Source organism: Rhinatrema bivittatum, chromosome 10 (genome assembly GCF_901001135.1).
Source record: "Rhinatrema bivittatum chromosome 10, aRhiBiv1.1, whole genome shotgun sequence".
Classification (NCBI taxonomy): Eukaryota; Metazoa; Chordata; class Amphibia; order Gymnophiona; family Rhinatrematidae; genus Rhinatrema; species Rhinatrema bivittatum.
The window spans coordinates 76374873-76399527 of record NC_042624.1 but is presented as its reverse complement, the minus strand read 5'-3'; the positions used below and the strand labels follow the sequence as shown (position 1 = coordinate 76399527).

General features: G+C 42.2%; 1 protein-coding gene across 2 annotated transcripts in view; it reads right to left on the bottom strand.

Annotated features, from left to right (window-relative positions):
• ABCA4 (ATP binding cassette subfamily A member 4) overlaps nucleotides 1-24655 on the bottom strand; it is a 153939-nt gene that overhangs the window by 42569 nt on the left and 86715 nt on the right. For both annotated transcript variants that reach the window (XM_029617528.1, XM_029617527.1), the window contains 12 exons: nucleotides 22359-22564; nucleotides 18819-18867; nucleotides 17453-17700; nucleotides 16914-17038; nucleotides 16246-16344; nucleotides 13468-13657; nucleotides 12372-12466; nucleotides 9512-9544; nucleotides 5662-5767; nucleotides 5452-5526; nucleotides 3418-3587; nucleotides 2579-2756 (listed from right to left, as the gene is read on the bottom strand). In XM_029617528.1, coding sequence (XP_029473388.1) covers nucleotides 2579-2756; nucleotides 3418-3587; nucleotides 5452-5526; nucleotides 5662-5767; nucleotides 9512-9544; nucleotides 12372-12466; nucleotides 13468-13657; nucleotides 16246-16344; nucleotides 16914-17038; nucleotides 17453-17700; nucleotides 18819-18867; nucleotides 22359-22564 — 1574 coding nt within the window. The remainder of the gene's footprint in view (nucleotides 1-2578; nucleotides 2757-3417; nucleotides 3588-5451; nucleotides 5527-5661; nucleotides 5768-9511; nucleotides 9545-12371; nucleotides 12467-13467; nucleotides 13658-16245; nucleotides 16345-16913; nucleotides 17039-17452; nucleotides 17701-18818; nucleotides 18868-22358; nucleotides 22565-24655) is intronic.

The window sequence follows — 24655 nt, the reverse complement described above, 5'->3', positions numbered from 1 at the left end:
TGTCAGGTGTGTCCCGGCCGAAAAAAGGTTGAGAACCACTGTATTAGAGAGTATGCCTGCGTGTATATGTATCTATGAGAGAGAGCATATGTCAAAAACATATAGCTGCCATGGTGTTGACCTAAATTATGAATGCAGACGCAGAATGTGATTGTTAACCAAGAATATGAACACTGATTTTATAAACCGTTGTGATCTTGTTCTGGAACGATAGTAGATAAAACGCACAGATAAATAGTCTGTGTATGTGTATTTATGAGAGAGAGAGAGGACTTGTCTGTGCATATGTATTATGAGAAAGAGAGTGTGTGTGTGTTTGCATGAGTGATAAGCATGTGTGTATATATGAGAGATAGGAGAAAGTTTGTGAGCAACAACCCCTTGCTTCTCCCCTGCTAATCCACGACAATATCAGCACATCTGGAAATAAAAAAATCCCAGGTATGGACAAAGCAGAGGATTATTAATTATTGGGTACTGTATGTTGTGTCTCCTGTTTTTAAATAGTTTATTGGTATTTGGAAAATCTGTATGAAATTTAAATTACTAGATGTTCTATTTGCCGGCAGCTTTGAAATATTTATTCTTTTTATTAGTATGGTTTTACTCTATTGTATATTTCTTGATTTTATTGTTTGTTTTATGAGGAATGGTGATGTTTCCGTTCTTCCATTGTTGCACTGCATACAGAGTCTGGCTTCTTGTGGTTTACAGTTCAGTTTTTGTCTACACATTCTATTTATAGTTTATGGTATCTTCATTCTGGATGTAGTGAGGGTCTGGCTGTGTTCTGCATGGATGATCAAAGTGAGGTATTCTGCTAGCCTGTAGTTTCTGTGTAGGAATCTATAGCAGCCTGGCTTGTTCTTTTTCCTAATAGGAGGCATACTGGTGTTTTAGGGCATGATGTAATATTTATAGTGTTGCTTTTTCATAGTTAGGGTTGTTTTTATTTGAGTAATGGCAATTTGTGTTGTTTTAGTATGGGAGGTTTACTATATTGAAATTGTTATACAGTTTATATGTTATACAGTTTATTCAGGGCTTTTCTGTGGGCCAAGTCCACACCCAACAAATAGTACAAAAGGCCTAATACCAATTCCAAGTATCCTTTTTACTTTTTTTCTGCAGAGTTTTCTGTTTGGAACCACAGCAGAGTTGTAAGTGACATTTTAACTTCAGAAGTCTGAATGTTCTTTTTCATGTAAAAAGATCATAAATGTATTATGTTTAATTGTGCAGACAATAACATTTCTAGAATACGGCCCTGGGGCCTTCAGCAGGAAGGATCCCCCATGATTAATCAAACAGTGATACCAACAAGGCTCATAGGAATGAGTGCAGCTGAAAAAGAAGTGACAATGAGATTTCTAAGAGTAAATTTATTTATAATTTACACTTTTTTTTTTTTATTGCTCTATCCTTTGGCCCCTAGTAAATTTCCAACCAAAATAGAAATCATCCATATATAATACAAACAAAATTCTAGTCTTGTACCTATCATGAATGTTAGAGAACTGTCTCCAATTTGCAAGTTTTAATCAACTTTGTACAAATTTTGGGCATTTTAGCATCATCTACTCAAGAGGATGGTACAGCTGAAATATTCCTGTGGATCAGCACCATACCTGGACTCCTGACGACACTGGGCAAACTTTTAGTAATGGGCTTCCCCTCCCTCCATGGCCCTTTCTGGATCCTCTCTCTCCTGCCACCCTATGACCCCCCCTTCCCACGTTGTCTTGCTTCTGGCCCCCCACCCATAAATAGAAGCTAGCATACAGCAGACACGTCCTTCCCATTAAAAGCTGAATGATATGTTGGGAATATGTGAATGCATTATGCTTTGATTGTTATACAGTGTGTGGACTGGATAGGTTTCTTCAAAACTAGGTCACTGAGCGGGGGGGGGGGGGGGGGGACGGGACAGGTTTGTAAAGCCATTCACCCTTTTTAACCGTGATTTGCCCAGGCGAACTGCCTTCAATCGGTCCAGGTAAAAGTAGGCGGGGGCTCCATGGCCCTGAGGACGTGTTTTAAGTGGAATCAGGAAGTAAGGCATGTAGATTGTATTTTCCAATCTACACACGTTATTTTCCATAGAAATGTTACCCACACTATAAGCAAGTCCAGTTGTCCATGGGTACACCTTGTTGCCATGGCAATTGTCACAGGAAAAGTATCCAAGTACTTCCCTTTTAAAAAGAAGGTACACGGTCTGCAGGTTCTTTGCACCTTGATTTGCTCGGTGATTTGACATGTTCTGTGTCCCTTTTCATAAAATGTTTGGGGATCCCTACCACGCACCTTCCCAATGAGATGCGGGTCCCTACAGTAATTTTTGTTGTTGATTTTATACTAAAGATTAATTTGTGTTATGCTGATTAAAACCGTTAAATGCTCATCAGTATCGGCTGGGCTAAGAAATTAAGAGGTTTATAGCTTATAGGAGATCTTTGTGTCACCATATTGTGCTTGACTAGGGGAGCTGTTTAGTAGAACCATGGATGGCCGTATTCCTTCAGGATCCAGTTCTGCAGCGGCCTAAGCTACCAAATCACAGCCAACCTCTACTCACAATGTCCCACGTGAAGTTGGACAGCCAGTAAACGGTGGGGGTGACTCCACTGACAAACTGAAGGTGTTTAGCCTTGGTCACCCGTTCCTGAATCAGATACAGAACAAAACTGGCTGGGATAAAGGACATGGCAAAGATCACACAGGCAGCAAGAACAACATCAACCGAAGTGGTGAGCCTGAAATAAAACAGGAGAATGCATTTAAATGGGCATTAGAGCATGCTGCTACCATAACATTACCAGGAGTTCCCATGAAGGGGCACAAAAGTCACCCCAAGTATTAGTACTGACTTACTGATGTAACTAACTGTGACATACACAATGAACACTGAAATCTGTTGTCTGACAACATTAAAGGTTCCAGGAAAAAAAAAATCATTTTGGTTGCATTGCTTTTCTGACTGTGTGTGTGTGTGTGTGTGTGTGTGTGTGTGTGTGTGTGTGTGTGTGAGTGGGTGGGGGAAGAGAAATTACAGAATATTTGTAGAGATGTTTGTTTTACATGACATGTATAAAGCCCTGTTGCAGTGTTAATCTGAAGCCACAGTACAAAAAGGACTTCTCAAGAAGAAAGAAGACACTGCTGTACTATCTAATAGAGGGCTTCCTACACGCGTCTCACACCCAGTTGAGTTTTCAGGATATCCCACAATGAATATACATTAGAAACATTTCTATATATCGGGGTTCCAGTGTATGCAAATTTATCTCATGCATATTCATTATGGATATCTTGAAAGCCCAACTGATTGTGGAGTCACCAGGAGAGGTTTGGGAAATTCTTCTCTAAAAAGCACAGGAGAAGGCAGGCAGTGGGTGTTGCTCATTTCCTCCTTACACAGTGACCTCGGAGAGCTGGTCCTTAGTGAGGTTGAGTGGATGGTTTATTGTAGTGATTCCAAATTCCTCGGGTTCGCTTCCTTTCTGTAGATTAGCTCGAAGGATGGCATTGTTGGCTACATTTAGAAAGCTGACCATGGCATGCCAGCCCTTATTATTAAACCACACCTACAAGAGGAGAAACACACCAGCATGTTATCCAGCCTACTGAATGAATAGCACCCTTACATCGTGACTTCATACACTGTCTAACAGACAACAATCTAGTAAGTTATTTATAGGCAACAGGCATTCATGATTTACTTGAAGGCAGAATGAGCCGAAAAAGACACAAAGCAGAAAATGACTAATAGGAAGTATTCATTCAGAGGTGGTCTCTGAGTGTGTGTGGGGAGGTAAAAAGGAGGAAAAGAGATTAAGGTATGACTCAAGAGGACCCAGCATATAAAATGTGATTGAAATATGCACATGGCAGTACAGAGTTTGGAGCTGCGTGGCTGAAAAATGTACTATGCAAAGAAGATAGATGAGTTGATGTCTCAGCACAAAAAACATGGTGTGAAGGTGCACCAGAAAAGGATTTTGACAATTGCATGATGAAAGGTTCACTGCTGCATACTGTCAGAGTGCTCTGATTGGGCACGTTTGAATGAAGGATATTAAATGGCAGGTGAAACAGCTCTTCACATCATTGATAATCAATTTTCAGAAATAAAGGTCAACAAAAACAAAAAAATAGAAAATAGATATTGTGATACCTTTTTATTGGGACTAACAATACATTTCTTGATAGCCTTCTAAGAAATGTCTTTACTTTAATAAAAAGGTATCACTGTATCTATATATAGAATATGTTTTAACCTTTATTTCTGTGCTTTCACGTGGACTAACATGGCAGCCACACTATTATGAATTTTGGAATACAAAGTAATCTTTACAATGTGATTCTTGTAATAAAAATATCCCATTCCAGTAATGTTTAGGAAGAGTCTGGCATCACAGCATCCATGCAGAAAAGTAACAGCAAAAGTGCCACCCTTGCTGTCTCTGTCACATGTGCTCAACTTTCACCGTGGATTCTTGCCAAAAACAGATGGATGCAAGAGAAATCTTTTTAGTAAGCCAATTCTGCACAAAATGTTCAGTAAGCAGGCTATGGCTGGAGATTCTTCATGCTCATAGGAAAGCGAGCTTTGTCCAAAAGACCTAAGAAATAGACATTATTTCTCCAGTGTTAGCAGCTGCCACGCACTGTGTGATTTTGCTTTGTCACTTAATTGTCAATCATTTATAATTAGCTCTACTCAGGAGTTGTCTAAAGGATTTTTCCAAAGTTTTCTAAGTTTTCTGTTCACAGAATTTCATTCATTCTCTTTTCCATGGCCTGTTGCTTTATTCTTCTATATTGTGAGTGCCTGTGTGAAAGGGCTTTTTAACCTGCGAGTAAAAGTACATGCATTGCTCTACAACAGGCAGACTTTCCTTTTGAGCATTGCTGCAAAATCCGCCAGGAAATGTTATCCACGGACTTTACATCTTCCTGCAATTTGGAAAATTGTCCACTGTTTGCAGGGCCAGATTTAAGACTTCGGTGCTCATAGGCAAGAGCCATAGGGCGCACCTTTGAAGCTATGCCCTAAAGCCAGTGGAAGCGGGAACCCCTTTGGGCTTGGATATTTGGTGGCCTTAGGCAATTGCCTATGTCACCCATGCCTAAATCCTCCAACATGAGGCTGTCTCAGTAATGTTTTCTTACAGTGTGCGCTGAACTGTAAATCGCATTAACCAGACATTGTGTCCCCACTAATAGCCGCCTTGCTAAGAAAGCTTCTCAGATAATTAGAGAAAAAATCTGGGCATCACTTAAATAAATTAAAAAGGGCATTGTTTGGGTATTGTGAGTACGTGCTTGTGCCTAGCAACTGAAAAATGGGAACTAGAGAGTCTGGCTCTAACTTTACATCCAGATTAAACAAACAAACATGTTTCTTAATCCATCACAGGCGCTCTCTTTCAGATCCTCATCAGCTACCTTAATGTTGTCTTCAGTTTCGAGGTGCGTAAGGAAGTTCTGCAGTTCTCCAGAGACAGAGCGAGTAGAATGGCCCTAAAAGACAAGAAACCCAGCTTATGCTTGGCATCCCATCATCCATCCTGAATTCGTTTTGGTGCTTCTCACTGGCACATCTTACTCTTGTCTTTCTTTTTAACATTTTTCTCCTACAGTCAAAGCTTTCCTTACCCCTGTGATATTCAGTAATTGACCAAGCTGACTGAAAAAGTCAACAATTTCTTCTGCAGTGATTTGTAGAACTGGGAGCTTTCCACCAATTGAAATGCCTCCATACCTATCAGCAAACGATACAGAAATTGGTGAAAGAAGATCTCCTTGGAATACAACTTGTTTTTTTTCCTGCATAAAACACAAGTTCTAGGCAGAATACAAGAATTTTAAATTTAAAAATGTACTATTTTAAGATATAAAACAAACCAAGCTGCTGTAAACATAGAAAAGAGTTTAGAACAAAGGTCATCAAGGGGAGGAGTCAAGATGGCAGCATGGTTTGGAGTCACCCTCCGCTGGTCGGATGTACCTGGGTGCTGGTATAATCTGTTTTCTTCTGATGCCAATCAAAGTGGAAAGGGAGGATGAGACCCCACTATCCCCAGACTAGCAGTCAGTTACTGGCTTCGTCCATGAATACCCTGCAATGGGGGGGCTGGCAAGCCCCATTACGATTCTGTGCGGGGGAGAAGAAGCTCCTCTCAGCCCCATTGACTTTCACTGCCTTCTGCAGAGAGATGCAGCATCCCGGGCGAGTAACAGGCTCATCAACATGCATTTGCATGTGATAAGCGCCATTAGTTTTCGGGGAGTTGGCTGTGCAATTTCGACAGTATAAGGGGTAATAGATGCGCATCGAAAAGGCACAGCCAAACAGATGCTAAACGGTGCGCTTGGCCAAACGCACCATAACGTATCGGCCTGTATATTATTAACTTTGAACACATCTTCTGGCAACAAATTGCATAGCTTTTAAGAAAGTATTTTCAAGGTTTAAATCTGCTACCAGTTAGTTTCCTAGAGCATCCCCTAGTTCTAGTACAATTTGAATGGGTAAATAACCATTCCCTATTAACTTGTTCTACACCACTCATGATTTTGTAACTCTCTATCATATCGCCTCTTAGTTGTCCCTTCGCCAAGCTGAAGAGCCCCAACCAGCTTAGCCTTTCCTCATAAGCACACTGTTCTATCCCCTTCACCATTGTTGCTCTCCTCTGTACCTTTAGGAGCTCTGCTATACCTTTCAGAGATGGGAAGACCAGAACTGTACACAATACCCCAGGTGTGATCACACCATGCAGATATACAGAGGAAGTATGATATTCTCGGTTTCATTCTCTGTTCCTTTTGGAATAATTCCTAACATTTAATTTGATTTTTTTTTTTTTACACTGCTGCTGCATACTGAGCTAAGTTTGTACTTAATTTTTTAAATTAAACTATATATATATGTTTGAAAATATGTATTCGACATTTCTGGGCTTTTTGTCAGAAGAGCTTGAATTGGCCACTAAGACTGATTGGTTCTGAATTTTCATTACATAAAGTTTGTTTATAGTTTGAATTTGTCTCTTTATATTCTGAGGCATGCTGCAAAATTGAAATTATTTCAGTTATGACTGGTGGCCATGCAGAAAGGAACATTGGTCGTTAAAAGTGGAGAGAACGAAGTTATGACCCAGCAGTACATTTTTAAGTGCTCATAGCACTGTACTTGCCTGATTAAAAAATGAGAGTTGAGGCTGTCAGAACGAATGGCAAAGTGGTTAATATGAAATGTTAGAAGTCTTGGTAGAAACGCAAATAACCACTTGGCTGGATTGAGATGGAAGAATCAACTAGTAGCTGGGTCTATCTGGCAGGCTGCAAGCTCTGTAATAACTTGAAGTCCTAGTGAACACGCAGGCTCTCAGAGTCTGTTTGGAATACTGCACAGTAGATCTGGCAGGCTGGATATTTGGATAATGGCCACGCTAGTATTTCTGGCTATTTAAGTTATTATAGAGCTTTGGAGTTAGGCATAGGATACATGGGTACTGGCGGGAACTAAGGGGGGATCTTTTATGCTCTTCTATCCAAGACAGTGGTTTAGAAAGGAAAATGACAAAACTATTGTCCTAGATAATAAGAAATCTTGCACGTAGTCACACTCTGTAGGTAGGAGCTAGAATGTATTCTTAGCAGTTTGAACAGATTAACTGGGAAGGTTGGATAGACAAGGTGGTCTTTTTGTGCCATCATCATCATCATTACTCTGTTATTATGTTCCTGGATTATTGGAGCAAAGTGTTATTTTTTTGTCTTTTCCAAATGCATGAGAACTTTGGAGCTGATGATCACTGAGCAGTATAGAGACTCTTCCCAGGTAATAAGAGACAGTTTTCTTTCATTGTTCTGTTCTGGCAAGTCTTGGTAGGTCACAAGTCATTCATGAAGGTAGGGGTAAGTGAGGGGAAGGCAACTTCTGGTGGAAGGACAATGGTGTTACTTGTCTATGGTGTGAAGATCATCCTACCGCTTGCCCTGAAAATTTAGAGGTCGATATTCAGCACCACTTAGCCAGATAAGTAGGGACTCATCCGGCTAAGTAATGACATCTGAATATATGGCCTCGTTCAGCAACTGAGTAGTTAGCCGGCTAAGTGGTAGGCAGGATGGGGAGGAGCTATTTATCCAGCTAATATCCCCGGATAATTGCCAATGTCTGGACTTATCTGGCTACATTAGCTGGGTAAGTAGATCTGCTATCGAGCAGGTCTAAAGTTAGTCGGATAAACCTATCCGGCTAATTTTAAACTTATCTGGGTATATTCAGCAGTGCAGCAGCGCCACTAAATATCCCAGCTTAGTTAGCTGGATACGTTTATCTGGCTAACTTATATTGACCCTCTAGAGCTGTAGGTTAGCTATATGTAAAATAGAAATGTCATTATAGGCAGCAAAGTTCTTTGTAAGATAAACCTGGTATGTAGTAAATTAGAAGTATCATGCAGCAACATCCTAAGCCGGTGTCTCTTTCTGTAACCCAAAACTGCCCTGGAAGAGGTATAGGAGTTGCGGTTCTGAATCTCACCTAAAATAAATGTTAAACTGTGTTGCATATTCTGTCCTTCTGGTATAATGTCCGTAAGCAAAAGTCTTATCATTTAAATTGGTGCCTGCTTGCAAGTACAGTGTGTTCCCCCTCTAGTGCTTTTCAATACAAGTACTAACCTCAGTAGTATTTAGCCAAATAAGTCATGGGAAATTATTTTGCCTATTTCCAGTTTTTATGTACTACATTAACCTAAACAGTACTCAGAGTTCACAAGTCACCTTTACAGAGCTTTCTTTAAAATATATCAGCATTTGTCAGCATGCAAGGAAAGGGGGAAATTGCTTGGAAAGCAGCTAAAGTTAACAAGAAGGAATTGATCACTACTGACTCTTACAAAGGAAAACCAGGCTGCCTGTACATTTCTTACAGGAAGAATATAAATCCCTGCCTGCTTAGGCTCTCTCATTTGGAAATAAGCTGTCACATCTTTGTTTGAAATGTTGAAAGCTAAAGCAAAGCCGTCCAGAAATTGATTCCATTCTGACTTCTTTCTGCTTTGGACGAGCAGTTTACTCCTCCATGTTTGGGTTTGCAGCTCAGTTAGAAGCAGCCTCTTCTGGCTTTGACTCCAAGAGTCTTCATTTATAGTTACCAGGGGTATTCCCACGCCCCATCTAGCTGTCATCGCAGCAAAAATCCTTAGCCAGCTGTCACAGACTGCGGCTCCCCTCCCCTCCAACCAAAACATGTGGGATGTGTGCACACAGAGTCTGTCCATTATGCATCACCTTTGTGCGCTGCCAAAGACGTCCTCCCTTCCTGGGCTGTGAAGACCAATTTTTCTCTTTACACGTAAAACATCGCATTAAATCTATTACAAAATACAGTTGGTGTATCAGACTGTGTAAAGCGTTTCAGGCCTGTAGACTAGTTTTTCCTTCTTACAGGTCAAAGTTCAATAGTAGAGAAATGTAAACAGTTTCCTACCTCTGCTCATTAACCCAATACTTGCTTTTCATACTATAAAATTTAAAAAAAAGAAAACATTTTATGTACATCTTCAATTCAAACACAAATGTGATTCTGAATAAACCTTACCTTTTCCCTGATACAATACAACTGAAGTTGCTTATCAGAATCATGTAGTAATGACATCCTAATACATTGAACTTTTCCTGAAGTCCCAGTTCATCCATGTGTGTGACTCAAACACATAAGCTTAGAGGGAACGCCCATGTACATAAGAACATAAAGTTTGCCATATTGGGTCCAATCAAAGGCCCATCAAGCCCAGTATCCTGTTTCCAACAGTGGCCAAGCCAGGTTACAAGTACCAGGCAGGATCCCAGGTAGATTCTATGCTGCTTATCCCAGCAGGACTGGTGCTAGAGTATTTGGCACCATAGGCGAAACTTCAGTCATTCTCAGTCCCTCTCCCAACTTACCTCCAAGCACAGCGTTCCCTCCCACCAGTGGCTCCAGCACAGCGTTCCCTCCTACCAGTGGCTCCAGCACTGCGCTCCCTCCTACCAGTGGCTGTGGCTCCAGCACTGCGCTCCCTCCTACCAGTGGCAGTGGCTATAGCACAGCACTCCCCTCTTTGATGGTATTGGCTTTGGCACAACACCCTTCTGGGCCTCATGCTGGTGGGAGTTTGCTACCCCCACAATTTTGGCACTCTAGGTGACTGCCTAGTTTGCCTAATGGAAACACTGGCCCTGTATCCCAGGGATGAGCAGTGGATTTCTGCAGTTCCACCTTAATAATGGTTAATGGACTTTTCTTCCAGGAACTTGTCCAAACCTTTTTTAAATGCAGCTACTTTAACAGCTTTCACCACATCCTCTGACAATGAATTTGAGAACTTCGAGTAAAAAAAATATTCTCTTACTAGTTTCAAAGATATCAGCTAGTAACTTCATTGTGTGTCCCCTAGTCCTTTTACTTTACTCGTTCCACTCCACTCATTATTTTATAGACCTCTATCATATCTCCCCCCTCTGCCATCTCTTCTCCAAGCTGAAGAGTACTAACCTCTTTAGCCTTTCCTCATAGGGGAATCGTTCTATCTCCTTTATCATTTTGGTTGCTTTCTCTGTACCCTTTCTAATTCTGCACACAATACTCAAGATGATTGCTAGTGAAATGGTCTTATGTTAAGTGATTCTAAATCTAGTAGTCCTATACTACGTAGTCTCAAATTAAGAAGTCTTCAGGTACTTTAGTTGACTTATATTAAGGTTGATGTGCTTCACTGATATTTTTTAGTACTGGATGTGAAAATTGTGCCACATTTTAGCATTAGATTAAATGGTCCAAGTTAATTGATTTTAAGTTGTCATAAGTTAAAAGATCCTACATAAGTAATCCTCAGATGTATGTAATGTATAGAAATGTGGATGTGGGAGGGCAGAGACAAATTACTATTATTGTTACCATGCACAGAATTGGAGAGGTAAGCAGCAGCAGGGAACAAAAAAAACAGACATCAGAGAGCTCAGATTATAGGGCTCACAGGAGAGGGGAGAGGGGGTGATGAGAAGGAGAGAAAGGGGAAATAGGCCGTTGGGTGCCTTGGGGGGGGGGGGGTTCATGCCACCGCTGGTACTGCTTTGTCCCTTTCATGCCACTGTTGTTACCACTTTTTCCCCATTCTTGGTGTTTTGGAGCACTGCTCCCTCTGCTGCTGATGCCTGCCTGCAAATTTCATTAAACTTGGATACAAAAACCCCAATACATTCTTCTCTCCATGCAGGTTAATGGAAATTAAAAAGAAAAAAAAGATGTAATAAACGAACCTGGAAACCGAAACAAATAAAAAAAATAAATGACAACTGAACCAAAATAAACTGAACCAACAATCTTTTCTGTACACACCTCCTGCACGCCATGAAACTAACAGGTTTAAAACTAACTGGAGAATGCATTTTTTCACTCAACACACAATCAAGATTTAGAACTTGCAGCCAGAGGATATAATTAAGGCCTCCAGCTTAGCTTAGCGCTCTTGGAGGAAAAAGTCCATAAACCATTATTAGCCAGGTAGATCTAGGAAGGCGATCACTTATCCCTAAGAAGTCAGCAACGAGGAATTGGATCCACTCGCTGGGGTAGATTTTATAAATGTTCGCACGGGTGTACTTTTGTTCGTGCACCAGGCGCGAACAAAAGTACGCTGGATTTTATAAGATACACGCGTAAACGCGCATATCTTATAAAATCCGGGGTTGGCGCGCGCATGGGGGGTGCACATTTGTGCAACCTGTGCGCACCGAGCCCAGTGCGAGCTGCCTGTTCCCTCCAAGGCCGTTCCGAAATTGGAGAGGCCTCGGAGGGAACTTTCCTTCCGCCTCCCCTCACCTTCTTCTCCCTTCCCCTCCCTAACCCACCCCCCCGGCCCTATCTAACCCCCCCCTACCTTTGTTGGCAGATTTACGCCTGCGGAAAGCAGGAGTAAATCTGCGCGCGCCAGCGGGCTGCTGGCGCGCCATCACCCGACCCGGGGGCTGGTCCGGAGGCCTCGACCACGCCCCTGGGCCGGCACCACGCCCCCAGGCCTGCCCCCGAAACGCCACGTCACTCGCAGCCCGCCCCTGAAGCGCAGCGTCACTCGGGGCACGCCCCCGACACGCCCCTCCATACAAGCCCCGGGACTTACGCGCGTCCCGGGGCTTGCGCGCACCGCCGAGCCTATGCAAAATAGGCTCGGCGGTGCGCAGGGGGGGTTTGGGGTAGGTTTTCGGGGGGTACGCGCATACCCCTTTGAAAATCTACCCCTTTGGGTTTTGCTGCATACTTCTGACCTGGATTAATAAATGAGAGGGGGGGGGGATTCTTTGCCACCTACCTGCTTCTAATGAGGTTAGGATACGTTTTCACCAGGAAATCTGAAATGTTTCTTCCTGTGAGATCTTGAAGAACTTCTGAACTGGGCTGAATCCTCTGCAGAGAAAAAAAGAAAGCTGATGATTCACAACTGTTTTTCTGAATTAAATGATGCTAATGTGAAAAATGTTGAATCAATCTGATACTGGACAATTGAGTAAGCTCTACATGGGAAAATATATAATATATATAGATATATATATATATCACTGATCATCCAGTAGGAAGAAAGTGGAAATCCTCCAGTATTTCAATAATGGCTTGAAGGCACCACGTTTCTTGAAATAACCGGATGCCAATGGCAATTATTTTTACAGAGAAGGAAAAGCATTTTCTTTTGAGGAAGCATTGCTGCTCCACATTAGATTGTAGAAAAAAAGTCTCTTTTTTCAGCACATATCGGTGGTTAAAGACACATTCTTCTGTCGCAGTATCTATTTTGCTAATGTTTCATACTCTGTTATGAAGGATTCAGTTTCTAAGAGATTTATGTGTTTAAAAAAAATATACAAATAACCCTCATCGACTTAGTCTCTACTCTTGACAGATCTCACGCACCAAGTATTAAGATCAAGTTTCACTCTACTGTAAAAGAGGCAAAATACATTAAAATAAATAATATACTTCTGGTTGACTGGATTCACTTCTGCCCTTTAAATGAAAGTGCACAAGGCTGCTGCCAAACCATGGGGCCACGCTGACATAGTCCTCAAGATGACAGCACAGTCTTTGCCTCTTACTAATTGTTAGAGACAGTTCTGGTAGCCTGAAATGATTTTATGCTCCTTGACGGACAGAGGATTTGCCTCTCATTAGGAGAGCTGCTGACTCATCGTGTTGATTCTTTCAGCTCAGTGTAGTTCACCTTGATCACCCTCTGTGCTGCAGTGTCATGGAATAAAATTATTTGTGCCATGCTTCATTTGATGAGCATGAGGCTCTCTCTACAAATCCAGAGACCTTTCCCAGCCCTCCTGAGCTGTACCCCCTTTTGTTTTTGATCTATGTGAGGGATGCATATGCAGATATTTTTCTAGAGCCAATAAGCAGTGCTTTACCTGTGGTGGGAGGCGTCCCCCAGCTCCCTCAGGGCATTCTGGGAGCATGATAAGTTTATTCTCACTGCTGCATGTGCAGGAAGGGGAGGGATTGTCTGGTGTCCATTCATGTGCCGAAAGCAACTCGGTTACCCGTGGAGGAAGAGGAGGTACTGTCCAGTCATTTGTGGTGTTGTTGCACGGATACTGGCTGCAGGAAGAATAATTTCACAGACACACATTTTACTAGAGCATCACATCTGCCAATATCTGATCACTAACCAATTAGATATATTTTGGGAGGAGGAGACATGTCTTATTACCTATTGAAGCACAATGGACAAAATTAGCCATTTAGAGAGACAGTGGCATAGTAAATGATGGCAGATAAAGACCAAGTGGTCCATCTAGCCTACCCAACAAGTTGCTTATGATAGTAATTGCTGCTGCACGCAGGTTAACTCCATTCCTTCTCTTAAGGGTAAGTAACTGGATGTTTGGAGATGGCAAGCAAATTGTTACATTTCAAAATGGTGACGTAGTACAAAAAATATCCCTTCCTCAGAAAGGACAATTGGCATCTCTGTCATCAGACCATAAATACTCCTGAAACAAGCCCGAGTTCTTCCTCACCTTGCAAACCCCTCTGATGTCTGCTCTTGCCCTGAAATCCTGCCGTTCCATTTTAGGACGACGGGTCTTGCTGCAGTGCTTTACTGTATTACAGATGTTTGGAGATGGGGGCTCTCATTTGATTCTGTTCTAAACTGAGGGAAAGGATGTGGCAAAGAGAATCAAGGCCATCACTGGGAGCATCGCACCATTTTGGTGGATTTTATTGTTTGGGTCTGCTACTTAATTCTATTGTTTTACACACCCAGCTGGACGTTGTGATATCTCTCTCTCTCTCCTAGAGCCAGAATTAGATTTTGGACTGCCTGGAGTAGGCAAGCATATTTGCACCTCCTCCCGACTCATCACTCCCACTGCCCCCATTCTCCCTGCTTCTCTCTTCCCCTCTACTCTGATCCCTAAGTCCCCCTTATCCCCTTCCCCAAACCAGATGGTAGGAGATCAGCAGCACTCTTCCTGATGTTTCATCTGCCTCCGGCCCACAATTGTATTTTTGGTAATTTTTCTGCCCCCAGGGGGACTTTGAACCCTGAATATCTGCCTCTCTTGCCCAGTTATGGCCCTGGTCTTTTCAATAGTAATCCATGTAGACTGGCACATTAATCCAGGTCAGCTTTCTAGGCACGTACTCTTCCACAAAGCCAGTCTCTACTGGAAATTCTCCTTGACAGCAGTCAACAGTGACACAAGTGAATCGGAAAGTTATTGCAGTAACATCTGTGAGTAGGCCATACAGGACGCTCAGCACCACCAGCTTACGCGGTGGTGTCACCGTGGCAATATCCTGAAGCACGCAAAGTAAGCACCAATGTCGCACTAATGGAACTCTGGTTCCAGTCAGATATAATTAAGACTGCTTCGAGGAATTAGGACAGCGATCATACTTAATTCCTTTAAATATTTTGTATATGAAAAATCAGTTTGTGTATTCCAGGGGATGCAGAGTGATGAATGAAACAGGAAGAAGCATTTCTAAAACAGTACAGTGTTGTCTTGTAGGGATGTGCTTTCACTTTGAACAAATTGAAAAATGTAACAAATGAGGCCATTTTTGATTTGCTCAAAAGTTATAAACCAAAAATAGGCCTTGGACAAAAATACATAAAATGCTTTTGTGTATATTCATATTCGTTCTCTAAAAGAAAAAAAATGGCTAAACAGCAAAATGGTGCCATCTGCTCTGGAGGAAGGCACTGCAGTAACGTCACTGTGGCATATTAATCAGGTGGAGGACATAATTTTTAGTTGCCAAATCAAGAAGACACCAGAAGGTCTGCTCCTAGGCCTGGGCCCCAGAATCTGACTGGGTCTAGTCCTTGAGATTAAGCCTGTGCCTTGGCAACTGGGACCTGGACTCAGGCCAGGCTCTGGTGTTAGGCCTAGGCCTGAGCCTCAGGACTGGCACCCAGCCTAGGCTGGGCCTTGGCATTGGAACTGGGCCTGGGCACAGGATCTGGCTTCAGCTGGGCTCCAGTATCAGCCTCGGGCCTAGGCAACAGGCTGGGCTCTAGCCTTAGGCCTATGCCTTGGGCCTGGCCCCGGCATAGGGACCTGGCCTTGAGCCTGGGCCCTGGCCCATTTTTCTTTTACAGTAATGTTAATGGGGCCTTCCCTCATTGGCTTCAATGTAAAACAAAAAATGAATGTAATAAATGAACAAATATTTTTTGTCATACCAAATCTAATGAAATTGAGATGACTATGAAACAAACCAACAAACCAAAATGAATTTTTAACCTCTGCACATCCCTATTTTCTTCTGTTGACAAACACCCATTTTCATTGTAGCCCATTCTTCTCATTTTAACTGAAATAAGAGGTGTTTATCTAAACATCCTGCTTTGCTCAAGATCAGAATTTTAAACTCTGCTGCCTGCATTATGAATCAACATGGATTGTTTTCTTGAACTGTAATGAACCCTAAAAATTACTATAGCTCTGTAGGTTTGAGGTGATCTACACCAAGAGTACATGGTAAACCTAGCAATGAAGTGTCCTTTTATGCCACAAAACTGATTCTAGATCAAATGTCCTTATCCTGCCACTAAATATTACATAATAACCTGCAAATATTAAGCAGATTTTGAAACCGGATGCCCCATTTTGTATCTATTATCTTGCAAACATGCACATTTTACTATAAAACAGAACATCTGAATGACTTACAACAAGGGTGCTTCCTTCATACAACGAGTTCCAAATCCAGGCTTATTCAGGAAAGCATCAGCCAGGCTGGCCATCTGCTTGCTGCCAGGCCGTTCATTGCTAGATAGATTAGACACAATTTTTTTCTGTGAGAGAATGAAGTATGGAAATGGAGTCCAGAAAGCCAATGGCAGGTAGTTACATCATCAATGCCCAGACAGAGAGGACACCGGGTACAGCACTATTGAGTTCTGATGATAAATGGATAAAGTAGTACTGGGATGCCATTTAGAAAAAGACTTAGGTTAAAAAAAAAGACTAAAATACTAATTTGTATCTAGCTCCCAGAGTTTTAACATATAAACTTCATCTGTTGGAGCTCTTTCAGCCTCTAATAAGTACCTATCTACATATAAAAGTATGAAATACATAAGATCTTATATTAGGGTTCAGCAGTCATAAAAAAGATACATTACTAATTAGCACAGGTTTAGTTGTTCAAGTGTAATATACTAATATATGTACTATGAACTACCAGTACTAAGGTACCAAGTGACAGCATTTGATCCTATATTTTGATGTAGGATAAAGATATTGGGAATAGGAGCTCAGCCTGACCATGAACATAAGGGGGAAAGCAGGAAGGGAATAATATCTAAACAAAATAGCCAAAATATTTCTCCTCTGACCTGAAGAAGGTGACCTGCTGTCCATACATCCAAGGGCACAATGTCAAACTGGGATATTCTCCAAATGGTGGGATAATAGTGGTAAATATCAAAGCCAATAACACAATGCTGGCAGGCAGCACAATCTGCAGGGAATGGGATAACTATGGAACATGTAAAGTTTACAACATTCTGCAAACATACCGTAGGGTCATATTTACTAAAATATGGTAACACGCCAATGCACATTAATGCTCATTGTGAGGGATAGCATGGTTGTTAGTGAACAGGCCCCACTGAGATTAATGCGGCCTGTAGATAAACAATGTGCAGCATGTGGCGGATTGCATTTTAATAAAGTCTATAATTTAAAAAATAAAAGCTGCAAAAATAAATGTTAAAAATCAGACAAATGGGAGAAAGCAATATCATGTATGCAGTTAGGGCTTCAGACTCTCAGGAACCGCTTGGGGTAATAGATAGGCCTTCTATGACAAGCAGCACAGGCTCTCTGCACTCACTGCCCAGGAGTCTACAGGCCTAGATAGAGACAGACATACCTGTGCAACGAAATCCTTCTGGCTTCGGCTAGCATGGCGGAATCTTTTGATAATTAGTGCTCTGAACTGCTGCTGGACAAGCTCCAAATCCTTAATTTGCCGAGATCCTTTGCCTTCAGTCCCAGTGGCTTGCTGATCAGGAACTGTGTGAGCTGATGGTCCAGAAGACCGACTGGTGGTTAGCCCTGCCACGCCCTTTTCAGAGGGTTTTCTAAGAGCAGGATGTGGTGCATTTTCCTGAACACCTCCTGGGCAAGACAGATTTAAACAAAGAGCACAGACTCAGGGGGCAGGGGATAGTGATTGTCATTACTGGAAAGTTGACTTTTATGAGCGGCAGTGAGAAAGTGTGGTGTTTACATTTTACATTTCAGATTAATCAAGTTAATATGCATTTTGTTTCTTCCCCATAGCCTAAGTATAGTCTTTTCCCAGTTGAAAAACACTGGATTTTTTAAGCTATTTTGCTTGAAGGGAGGAGGGATGAGAGCCCATAGGAAAGCACTAAATGATATTCTAAACATTGAAGCTCTCCTATAGTATTGCTAATAGGCAGACTATTGCTTAACAAACTGCTGGCTGTCTCAAGATCCATTTCATTCCCTCTGCAAGAGAATGCATGAGCTGCTTTACCCTTGATAGCTAGGCGAGAGTGGACCAGATTGTATGACTGCTCCGGCCAGGCCACATCTAAGGACGGGTAATGACTCAAATTTACTCAATTAATCAGTACAGAAAAGGTCCACAAGATTCCGTTTGCCCAGAATCTTGGCGCTTTCCACCAGCATTGAGTGGCACATTCTTCTAGGGTTCCAAAGTGAACACAAGCCGTGATAATGAGATGTCTCACTGATTCATGTTCCCCTCCTCAAAACTAATATTCTCATCCATAGGTTCATTCAGAGCTGTTATCATGTTATCTACTGAAAAGTTTATTCTGAACTTCCTTGAATGAAACATTCACCTCTCTGATTTGATTTGCTATAAATGGAGAGCTAGTAAAAAGCCTGCTGTCATTGAATAGAAAGAAACACAAACCCAAGAAGAGGTATTCTGTGTGTCACACCTTATTCTGCATGACACATCTTAGTCTGCAGTGGCAAAGTCGGTCATATTTCATGGGGTTATTTCTGACAATTTCCTCCCATCCTGATTATCCATTTTTTCATTACCCTTTCATCTGTTTGTCCCCTTCCCCCTATCATCCCTAGAATATGCTCCCATTTCAAAAACAAAATCCAATGCAGGGATTATGATTCTTATCGATACCAAAGTGCAGGGCATGGTTTCAGGAACTGTCCCTAACAAGCAACTTACTGAGTAGTGGAAAAAAAAAAAAAGGATAACGAGAATTTTAAATGTGTACCTGGATTTTCCGTCTCAGATCCACAGTCTGCTGTGACTTTCAGGAATATCTAATGACCAAAAGATACAAAGCTTCAAGTTAGAAATCCCCACACAGGTATCAGACACTGGAAGGAGATTTATTTATTTTCATATTTGACTGCATCTTCTGAAGGCTACATGGTGGTTTACACAATAAACAGATATAATCACATAAAACTAAAGACTAAACAATCAAAACACAACCCAACAATATAATCTGCAATAAAATCCTCAAAAATGTCCCAAAACGGTAAAAGTGGATCAACATAAACACTAACCAGGAAATGGGGGTGGAGGATGAGAACATAAGATTTTCCATACTGGGTCAGACTAAAGGTCCATCAAGTCCAGTATCCTGTTTCCAATAGTGGCCAATCCAGATCACAAATATCTGGCAGGAGCCTAAAAGGTAAATAGATTCACAGGGAGAAGCAGTGGATTTCCCCAAGTCCACCTTAATAATGGTTTATGGGCTTTTTCTCCAGGCACTTGTCCAAACCTTTTTTTAAAAGCAGCTCCACTAACACTATAAAGTCCTTACTATAATATACAAAACATCAACCTGAACAACAACGATCTGCTGGGAATATCATTCAAACCTCACATCCCCCTGCGAACTCTCAGATCACAGAACAAAGGCCTCCTTGAAATTCCGAATTTAAGAGGCTCTCATCTAACACTAACTAGAGATAGAGTGATCTCAATTGCTGGCCCAAAACTCATGATTTTTTTAAATTTCCCAAGTCTTTCATGTGGGACTTTATCAAACGCTTTCTGGAAATCCAGACACATTAAATTAACTGGCTGACCTTTACCCACATGCACTCCAGGAGAGAGGGGGTGCCAGCATGGCCATTTGGCTAGGGCCTACAATGTTCAAGGGGCCTACTTTTGTTGGGAAAATGTTTTTTAAAAGCTAAATATATCTATTTCTAACATGTCTAAATAAAAATTTCAATTGTAATTGAAGAATTTGCTAACAAAAAAGCTCGCAAAGCCTTCTTAAATAAATAAAAATTATTTGGGAAAGTTAGAAAACGATTTCTCTTATTAAGTATCACATCAGAACCTTACATAGGGGCCTACTTTTCTTAGCTAGCACGGACCTAATTCCTGCTCTCTCTGGCCCTGCCCACATGTTTATTTACACCTTTAAAAAATGTAGCAGATTGGTGAGGCAAGACTTCCTTTGGCTAAATCCATGTTAGTCTTAATTTAATGGGACAAAGCTATCTATATGTTTAGTAATTTTGCTTTATGATCGTTTCTACCATTTTGCCTGACACATACATCAGGCTCACTGGTCTGTAGTTTCCTGGATCAACCCTGGATCCCTTTTTAAAAACTGGCATTACATTGGCAACCCTCCAATATTCAGGTACAATAGATGATTCTAAAGATAGTTTACAAATTACTTATAGTATGTCTGTAATTTCATTCTTCAGTTCTTTCAACAGTCTGGGATATATATCATCTGGTTCAGATAATTTGCTACTCTATTTTGTCAATTTTCCTTATTACATCTTTGATATTTATTTCAGTTCTCTGAATTATCACCTTTAAATATCATTTCTGTCATAGGTATCTTCCTTTTATCTTCCCCAATAAAGACTGAAGCATTCATTTAGTCTTTCCGTTATGGCCTTGTCTTCTCTAAGTGCCTCGTCTACCTCTTGACCATCTAGTTGTCCAACTGATTCCCTCACAGGCTTTCTGCTTCAAATGTACCTAAAAAAAGTTTTTATTATGAGGTTTTGCTTCCAAGGCAAGCTTCTTTTCAAATTTTCTCTTTGCCTTTTTTTATCAGTGCTTTGCATCTAACTTGCCAGTGCTTATGCTGTTTCAGGTTTTCTTCATTCAGAATGCTTTTCCATTTTTTGAAAGATGCTCTTTTAGCTATAATGGCCTCTGTTGCCGTGCCTTTTAATCATACTGGTAGTTGTTTAGCCTTCTTTTCCACCTTTTTTAATGCATGGAATACATCTGATCTGGGCTTCCAAGATAGTATTTTTAAAAAAGGTCCATGTCTGTTGTGCTCTTAACCTTACAAATTTCAAACAAATCACCCCTTGGTTGAAAGAAAATTGAATAAAAATTAAGCAGTATTAACCATTTACATTTTTCTTTCGTACAAGGGGTGATTTGTTTGAAATTTGTATGGTACACAATTGTTATCTATTGAGTGGAGGTTATGTTTTTTAGTTCTCTTAACCTTGGCAGCTGCTCCTTTAAGTTTTTTCCTAACCATTTTCCTCTTTTTATCACAGTGGCGCAGTAGATTTCTTTACTGTCTTCCCTCCAGTTATCAAGTCAAACATGATCATGTTATGATCACTATTGCTAGATGGCCTCAAAACCATTCTCTCTCTCACTAAATCCTGTGTTCCAGTAAGGACTAGGTCTAAAGTAACTCCTCCCTCTTACTGATTTTTTTCTGCTGCAGAAATAGTCTCATTCCTGCAGAACAAAGTAATCCCACTATATGCCCACTTATATCCATGAATTATTATTCATTATATAGCGCTACGAGGCATATGGAGTGATATATAGGCACATACTGTATTTTATTTAGGATTTATAACCCAAATGCTCCACAGTATTCAGAGTAGGGAACAGAATAAAACATTCATAAAATGAAGACATACATTTAAAGCAACACAACAAATGGATACTATAAACACACAAGACCAGTCTGAAAGGGCCTAGGCCTCTAAATTGAAGGCTCATTGAAACTGAAAAGCTTTTAGTATCTTTCTAAACATTTGTGTATCTGTCACAGAGCATAGCTGCTTAGGAAAAGTGTTCCAAAAGAGAGGCCCAGCCATGGAAAAGGCCCATTCATGTGTCTCTGCCAGGTGTGCAGATCTCAGGGAAGGCACCTGCAACAGACCACAGTGAGCGAACTCAAAGCATGATTAGGTCTATACAAACAGAGGATAGATATAATCCATGGGGATGAAGCATTTTCAGCAGTTTGTGGATAAGCATGGCAAGATCAAATTTAACCCTCCATTGTACAGGAAGCCAATGGAGGGAATACAAAATGGGAGTAATATGATCCTTTCTTATGCACTCCAGTTAGAATGTGGGTAGCAGAATTTTGAACAATTTGTAGAGCATTCTGAGAGAGACCAACATAAAGTGAATTACAGTAATCGATACCAGTGCTTAGAGGACCATGCAAAAGTCACTGGGGTCTGTTAGAGGCTTTAATCTGTATAGCATTCGCAGTTTAGCAAATGAGATACGGGAGGTCAAATTCGAGGATTACAGCCAAATTACATATTGACAACGAATGATCCTCAAATGCAAACAACAGAAGGGGCATCAGCCAGAACAAATCTACAATAACATAATGATCTCCGTTTTCTTAATATTGAGAGCAAGCCTCTGCACCGAGCTTAAAATCTGCTCAAGGTACACAAACGAGACACACAACAGATTCTGGGAGCTTCACTGCACAGAACAAAGAGTCAAGTGAATATAGGGGACCTGTGAGATGCGGTCAGGAATCTCTTACCTCTTCCAGTGGCGTGTCGGAGATTCCGAAGCTGCTGAGGCCCAGCTCGCCCAGCGTCTCCTCCAGCTCTCGGAAGAGGCTGGCATAGGCCCTGTGCTTGAAGTCTTTGCTGGGCAGAAGGTAGATGAGCTCCTGCCCAATGCTTTCAACTAATTTAGCATCGGGCACATGGTGGTGGACTAGTTCTGTGAGAGTACTCACATCCCCTGTTAACAGCACAGAGGTAAAATAGCATGAATTAGTTTCACCAACGATGAAGGAAAAAGTGGATCTTCACTGTCTGTTCATGACTTTAACTAAATCCAACTTCACTGATTTCCTGTGAAAAGATGAATGCTTAGAAAAGGAAAGCAGACCAGAAATACTGTCAGCAGTGGATTTATACCCCCAGCTGCCCAACCCCAATTTCCTCCTCCTCAAGCTGGTGCAGCGCCACAGTTGATGGTATAAAGCAAGTGATCCACACAGCAGGGTGGCTGCCCATAGGCACTTGCCTACTCTGCTTATTGGTAAATCCTCCCCAACTACTGCTCCATTTTTATGCCAAAATACAAATGTGGCCAACCATTCAATTTTTCACTAGATGACCCTAGGTCCTTACCATCTGGACTAGTAACAGCATGGGATTTTCCATTCTCTTGCAGTCTCTCCACTGGGCTGTGATTGGATCTCCCAAGGGCTTAGGCTGTGCTAAAGATAGTGGGGTAGATTTTATAAATTTACGCAAGCGCGAACAAAAGTACGCTGGATTTTATAAGATACACGCGTAGCCGCGCGTATCTTATAAAATCCGGGGTCGGCGCGCGCAAGGGGGTGCACATTTGTGCAACTTGCACATGCCGAGCCCGGCGCGTGCTGCCTGTTCCCTTCAGAGTGGCCTCAGAGGGAACTTTCTTTCCACCCCGCCCCCCCCCCCGCACCTTCCCCTACCTAACCCATCCCCCCGACCTTATCTAAACCCCCCCCCCCCCACCTTTGTTGGCAGATTTACGCCTGCTTTCAGCAGGCGTAAATCTGCGCGCGCCAGCGGGCTGCTGCACGCCATCACCCGACCCGGGGGCTGGTCCGGAGGCCTCGACCATGCCCCCGGGCCGGCACCACGCCCTCAGTCCCGCCCCGAACTGCCCCCTGACCCCGGACACGTCCCCTCCCCGCCCCTTTTACGAAGCCCCGGGACTTACGCACATCCCAGGGCTGTGTGCGCGCCAGCGCACAGGGCTTTTAAAATCCGGCCCAGTGTGTGAAGCTCAGTTTTTAGTTAGATTTTGAGGAATAGGGAGTGTTTTTTCATTTCTCCCTGCTGAGTTGGGACCACTAACTCAGCTTGTTGATTTTACTTGCATTCAGAGGAGATCCCTTCTCAGTACAGAGAGTTAAGATTTTGTAGATTTTGGCCAGGTTTTGATATGGTTTTTCTTATTCTGGGGAACACCCTGTGCCTTGGGAAAGGAGCAAACCCTCTAATCCTGAGAGAGGGGCTGGAGACCTGTGAGCATCCCATCTACTCCCTTGAGGAAGCAAGACCAGTGATAGCACTACCCAGGGGTGAGACATTTTAGATAGACTTTTGGATTTTTCCCCTTTTTCTTCCTGTAGAGGTTTTCCCCACCCCTCTGCACAACCTGGTAATGGAGGTAGAGAGCTATGAGCTGAACTGGAACATTGGCCTTTCTGCCTGAGAGGTCCATCAAGGTTGAGACATCAAGCCTTGGGAGACTCCCAATCAGATCTCCACTCCAAGGGGACCAGGACATAGGCTGTGGGCTTCTGACTGAACTTTGGACGCAGGGAGGATATTTTTGTGGTGTGGGGCCCCCCATTACTGGGCTGTTGCACAGATGAGTAGGCGGTGACAAGCTCCCTCCCAGGCGTTAGAGAGATGGCCACCAGCACACCCCAGCAGAGACCCCGTGTAAATAGCTCAACGGTGCAGTTTCGTTTGTTGAATGTTTGTGGGACAGTGATTGACTTTTTGGAAATTATCAGTAAATATGATTTGAACACCCACTTTTGGTCCAGCCTGTCTGTCCAGGAGGAAAACACCTCACCAGAAAGATACACACACCACAGACGGGACTCTCCATCACCTGGGCCCCAGAGCTTTTCCTCTCCCCCCACAGAAAGAGCTCCCTCCCTGGGAAGTGCAGGAAGGACAGCAAGAGGCGAGCAGCCTCGACTTATAAATATTTCTCTCGCCCTAGGGGAACTGACGAAGGGTTTCAAGCAGTTACCGGTATATTTGGAACAGGTCATTATACTTCAGCTGAGTTCATGCCAAAAGGGAGAGTATAAAGTAT